Below are 6,296 nucleotides of genomic sequence, written 5' to 3'. Positions count from 1 at the left end.
TGTTGTATAGAGGTACTGAGGCTTAAATAGAAGTATTTGCTTTGGATCATACAGACTTACATGCATGGCCACCAGATACCACAGTTTATGTCTGAGTGCAGCCTCTACAACGGGTGAATCATAAAAATTGAAGTTTATACCGTTGTATCATAATTGTTCTGGATCAAGACGAAGATTGGGGCATGACTTCCTGGACTCATCCATCATAAGTGTATCTTTATGTGCTCAAAGTGACAAACCTTTAGAGAAATTCACTTACTTCAGCAGGTATCTTCATTTCTTTGGGTCCTCAGTCATTAAGCTTAAGATCAAGAGACGCCTGGGAAGAGTTTTCGGAGTCACAAGGTCATGAGATGGAGTTGTTTGTCAATGGCAATACCTTTACAGAAGCATGAAGGTCCAAGTCGTTGCCTTGTCTCACATACTGTAGGTGTCTCAATGCTGAGGACCCCAGCAACTGGAAAAGTCTAAGGTGACGCCGAAGTTTCATCTGACTGCAGCAGATAATTGGCTACTTTGAGAGGTGTTGGTGGACTGATTGTCTGCTTGGGTAATTGCCATCCAGGACCCATGGTGGTTCCACAGTGTGGTGGATGTGGTAATGAGTGGCACCGGTGCATGCTCACAGACCTGACCTGATATCATCATACTGTATCGTCGTGTGTCATCCAGCTGGCTTTCAAAACCTGAGCCACAGCCACAGTTATCCAGCTAATCCAAGAACAACTTGTAGGGGGTACATCTATCTTCTCAAAGTTGACAACCAAGAGAAGATTTGACCAAAGTAATTCTATTAGGTAGCATACTTTGTAGGTAGTCTTATAAGATCCGGACAGTCAGCCAAAACCCACATCCACATTTTACACTCAATGTCAAGGAGTCAAGGTTTTTTTTTTTTAAAGTTTATTTTTGGACATGTCAAAATAGCTATGGACCTGAATATATAATGAGCTGTCAATACAAGTCCATGCAACTGACTGAAACAAAGCAGCACAGATCAAGTACAGCATTCTGATATGCTTTTCATTATTTTTAGTTACGATTAAAATATGGATGTCCAAACGTTCATCCAGTCAACACAGTTTCATATGATTTCCTGACTTACATAATCATGTTTCCTGTATAAGTATATTTCATTGATTACGAACTGAAAATATTACTTTGAATTTTCATAGTTTGATATGCATCAAACTATGCATATCAAACAACAAATTAGAGAAGACTATTTTTATTTAAAAGAAACATTTCCATATAATTAAGACTAATGTCTCAGCTCACTTATTAATAAAGAACATTAATTTCTAATATACAACTTCACAATACATTAACTATTCTCTGCTGTGATTTCACATAACTGCCATGATTTTTCTGTTACAATACTGTACGTTACACTAACACATGTATATTTGAATTTCAGATTAACTTCCATTATGTCCTAACATGAATGGAAATGCAATCCGTATGACTATATTAAAGTGACCATAATGTTTCAAAAACGGTATTAAACTCTTTGTTATAGGGTTCTGATATTAAAACATCTCATAAACAATACCCATAAGGTATTCATTCAGACTTTTGGTCATCACTTCATTCGAATAAATTTCTTCCACCAAAGCAAGGCAGTGACTTGCCACCAAGACGAGCAGTTGCCTGTAAAAACAGATGAAAAGCTCAATTAAAATAATAAAATAATATGCACTTAATAGTTCATGATGCAGTAGTCAATTTTGACATACTCAGTACCACTTAAGGGGACTAATTACAATCCAGCCTTAGTGTACCATGGCTGACTCAAAAATGTACGATGGCCAACCAAATGTGGTAGCTACAGCCAGGTAGAGGTCAAAGAAGAATTACACAGAGGTCAAAATATTAAAATGTTACAATTACATTGAAAAGTATACCACATTATTTGTTTGATCATAAAGATTCAAAAAGGTATAGTTTGGACTATCTGTTACTCAATATTATGGCACTATGAGATAAAAACAGCAAAAGTGGTGACATGGATCAAAAGTTAAAGTGGCTCCAATTTTGGTAAAAATTAATGCAAATTATTGGTGGTGCTAATAGGATTAATAAATAATAAATGGAATAGTTTTGACAGTGTTGAATGCTTGGGATCCAAAGTAAAGGTCAAACAAGGTTGAGGCCCACTGGATTCTATGACATATGGTATCCTATAACAAGATAACTAAAGATGGCAGATGGTGCAAACTACTCTTTACTGGAATCTTTATAATCAAACAATGTGATATAATTTTAAATATGACTGAAGCATTTTTACATTTTGTCGCTTGTGTAATTCATCATACCTTTGTGCCATGGTATACTGAGGCTGGACTGTAAGTGTTGTTTCGTACCCTTAAGTGGTTGGCCCATGGAGATGAATATTGTCCTGCTGAGGTAGTGACAAAAATGGCTCATAATACATTACTCCAGTTTCTCCATGGAAGTGCAGTTGTATTAATCTTGAGTTAATGTGAGTGTGCAAGTATTGGAACACAGGCAAACATCTTACACCAGTGACTCCTCTTCCAATGATGTACTGTATATTACATTTCACTGTTTTAAACTAGTTGTTGTGTTTTGATTTTAGCCTTATCTCGTCTTTATGTTGTATGTGCACTGTCAGGCTCACGAGAAACAATATTTCATTTGTTTCATTTGTTTAAACCCAGCTCTTTTGTGGTGCAGTCCTGATTGAAACTCGGAGATGGCTCTGCTTTAAAAAAAGGAATTAAATTTATTGAACTCTCATGTAAAGCCAGACAGATCTGGGTTCTTACAGACCATAGCTCACGCAGGAACTGATTCAGAAAAAGAACCTCAAACAATGGTGCAGTGATGTTTTAAAGAGAGTGGGGAGTCTCCCCATTACAATGGGGGGACCTGTTCTCGCAACTGGTTCCTATTGGGTACACAGCGACAGAGGGGTGGTTCAACCATATCGCATGCTCAGCATGTGATTCAAAGAGGTTATGTCAGGCCATGAAGGTAACTAGGCCAAACTGGAAAGATGCAAAAACAGGACCTTGGGTTGGCGACTCAAATGGTGAACTGCTACACCTGTTGTTACGCCATTCACATGATAAAATGTTACAAGTTGTGCTTTCTGTGCCGATAAAAAGATTTTAGCAGCAACACAGTGACCAGCTCATGCAGATAACAGGAATGGAGCTGTACTGGAAGGTACAAGCAGTCCTAAACACCAATTTAAAAATGTGCATCTGATAGAACCTTAACCTTATATTACCTTAGCAGAGTGTTGGAATCAATGATATATAAGATAAGTGTTTCTAAGGCACACATTAACAGGTTGAATGGCAAAAAAAGGTTGAGTGAAGTTAAGTTGTAAAATCATCTCAGCTGCTTTCTAAGGATTACCTACACTGTTAATATCAGAAATCGATCTTGTATTGGTCATGAGTTATTGTGTTTACAAGAAAAAGGTTTATGCAAGATGCACTAATCATGACATATGCATACTTTGTTCATAATAGCCAAACATAAAAAACTTAAAATTTCCACTTCTTTCTAATGTTACTGTAAATATGTGCACTCACTTACCCCTGTCTGCCCTTTGGCAAAGTTTGTATGTGCGTACAGGAGTACTGCAATGTCGTTATGTCCCGTCTCCAATGCAATAGTCATGGCTGTGCTTTTGTCCTATTTCCATACCAACATATAAATTCAAGGATTAGTACTTTTGCAGAGAGAAAACATTTCATCTCACACACAACTTTTCTCCTTTACCACTGGGGCATATGTGATTAAAATGATTTTTGAATTGTCTGCTTTTTGCATCGCAGGGAGTGAGAAACAGCCTCAGCATGAAGTCAGCAAGTCCACATAAGCAGCACAGAGTGTCGCCAGTGACTCACGTACACTATCAGTTAGGGTGGCGTCGCAGTCTGGCTGTGCGAGCAGCAGTTTAACGATGTCAATGTGGCCATGCTCGCTCGCACACATCAAGGCTGTGGAGCCCTCGTCATCCTGGGTGTTGACCTCTGCTCCCTGTGCCAGGAGAGCCTGCACTACATCCATCCTGCCGTGGCTCACTGCTAACATCAGCGCTGTCTGACCAGCCTGCAAGACAAAATACAGAGCACATACACACTTAATGCAGAGATAACGCTGCTCAATGTGCATGACTTTCTGCGTCATTTAGATAACAGAGAGCTGCCAGCAATAACGGCTTCTGCAACATAAGTTGTAAATGTTCCAGGGTTAATTCATACTTCTCAAAGTGGGGTTTCTACAGTCACACACTTTGGGCTTTGGGGATCTTTAGCATGAACTCCATAAAACTAAAACACAGATAAAGCAGATTTTACACCATGACTCCTTCAACTGTTAGTTGTATGTTAACCCCTCATTATGTGAGGTGAAAGGCCCCCTCATACCCACTGAGAGACGGAGGGTGGACTGACCTGACTCGCCTTGGCATTGACGTCTCCTTTTTTAAATAGTTCCTGCACCACTTTCATGTCCTCAGGAGTTTCCACAGCTGCCAGCGCAGCAAGCATGATGGGTGTGTAACCTGCCTTGTTCTGATGGTTCACATTACACACCCCTAATGATGGCAGCCAGGTGACCCAAAAGGTGACCGGGGGAGGAGGAGAGATGACAGGTAGTAAGTAGGAACAATAGTGCATACAAGATATTACTCTTTTGGGGGTTCTTGAAAGTTAGTCTGTTATAGTACCAGTGGACAGAAACACAGTCAGGGCTACAGCAAACTGACATTTGTTAACAACGACCTTGACCTTCACCCAAATGACGGACCTTTTGCCGACCTTGCCAGGGCAGTTCTGGAATCCATATGCTTGGCCACATTTTGTCCAAATCTTGTTGAGAACCACATTCCTTGGCCTTGACTAAACTTAACACTTGAAACGGCAATTGCATGGTCAAACACCGCAATTGGTAAGAATTACTCAAAGGTCCTGAGAGAATTATGCCAGCAAACAGACAAGAAGACATGACCTTGACCCCAGTGATTGACCTTTGACAAATGTTACATTGCTGGGCAACTCCAGATCCCACCTCAATATGTGTCCCAAGATTGCTGCAAGTTGGAATGAAAATCTTTATTTTTGACCTTGAGCCCAGTGACCTTGACTTAATTATTGATATTTAGCTAATTTGATCTCACCTGGGCAATTCCAAAACCCACCTCCGTGTGTTTGCCAGGTTTGGTAAAAATCTGAGTTGGGGGCGGGGCAGGTGTCAAGAGTTTGATTTTTTGACCCAGATAACCTTGACCTTAGCCAAAACAAATTCAGAGGTTGACCTTCATCAGCATACCAGATTTGATAGAAATTGTACAAAGGACCTCAGAGGAGTAGGTGAACCAACAGACTCTCAAATTACATTATATATTGGCAGAAACTACTGAAAACTAATTTCATATAAAGTTTATTCTGAATCAAAGTTTACCCATCTGAAGCAATTCAGTTTTTTTGTACAAGTAGAATATCCAGCATGGACGTCATGAACCTGCCTGTGTAAGGTGTCGCTGAATATTGCATTGTGTAAATGCCAGAAATACACTGTGTCTGACTTTAGAACAGCTTTTTGTGGTAAACACCTTTCACTGCCTCATGACAGCGATGCTCCAATGGTAACGGGACAATTCATAGACATGGACCAATCATATACAAAAAAAAAGACCATTTATAGACACCAAAACTACAAAATTAAAATTATTTACTGATCAAATGTGTCAAAGGAAGTGTGAAGATTTCAACTCATACTTCTGAGTTGACATCTTCCTGAATGGGGAGACTAACTGGATCTGTTGTACTTGCCAGGTACTGCTTGTTCCAACAGCTCGTGAAGATCTTCTCACAGACTTTGCAGCACCAATTATGAGTAATAAAGTGCTGTATTTTAATAAAGTGCTTTATTTTGGTTTTCGTTATCTGTTACATATTAAATAATGAGTGGTTATTTATATGTCTATGAATGGTCTCTTTTTTTGTGTGTACAAATGGTCCGTAAACCGCTCCAACGCTGTGCCTGACCACCTCATTTTATGACCGACACACCTGTGGATGAGCACAAGTGCACTTGCAATTTAAGCAGCACTGGTGTTGGGCATGAAAACATGTAACTTTGTGAGTTGGAAACTAACAGTGATACTTGCACAGTGTTGTGTACTGCTTTGCACTTTGCAAAAGATAGGATCCTTTCAATCTGTTCAAATGCCACTGATTAAAGTCTCTGAATAGCCCGAGTTATAACTGTGATTGTACCAGTATACAGCAGTTATAACTGTGAGTATATAGAGC

At 39.5% G+C, this 6,296-nt stretch overlaps 1 protein-coding gene across 1 annotated transcript in view; it reads right to left on the bottom strand.

The window, feature by feature from the left end:
• Positions 1-916: 916 nt before the first annotated feature.
• Positions 917-6,296, bottom strand: part of LOC117529905 (KN motif and ankyrin repeat domain-containing protein 1-like) — a 24,369-nt gene continuing 18,989 nt past the window's right edge. The window contains 4 exon segments of the mRNA XM_034192809.1: positions 917-1,650; positions 3,571-3,669; positions 3,889-4,089; positions 4,434-4,576. Of these exon segments, the coding sequence (XP_034048700.1) occupies positions 1,588-1,650; positions 3,571-3,669; positions 3,889-4,089; positions 4,434-4,576 (506 nt within the window). The 3' untranslated portion in view covers positions 917-1,587.

The sequence above is a fragment of the Thalassophryne amazonica genome, chromosome 17 (genome assembly GCF_902500255.1).
Source record: "Thalassophryne amazonica chromosome 17, fThaAma1.1, whole genome shotgun sequence".
In the NCBI taxonomy this organism is placed as follows: Eukaryota; Metazoa; Chordata; class Actinopteri; order Batrachoidiformes; family Batrachoididae; genus Thalassophryne; species Thalassophryne amazonica.
Note: the sequence above shows the minus strand (reverse complement) of the source record. Positions and strands in the feature narration are given on the sequence as shown.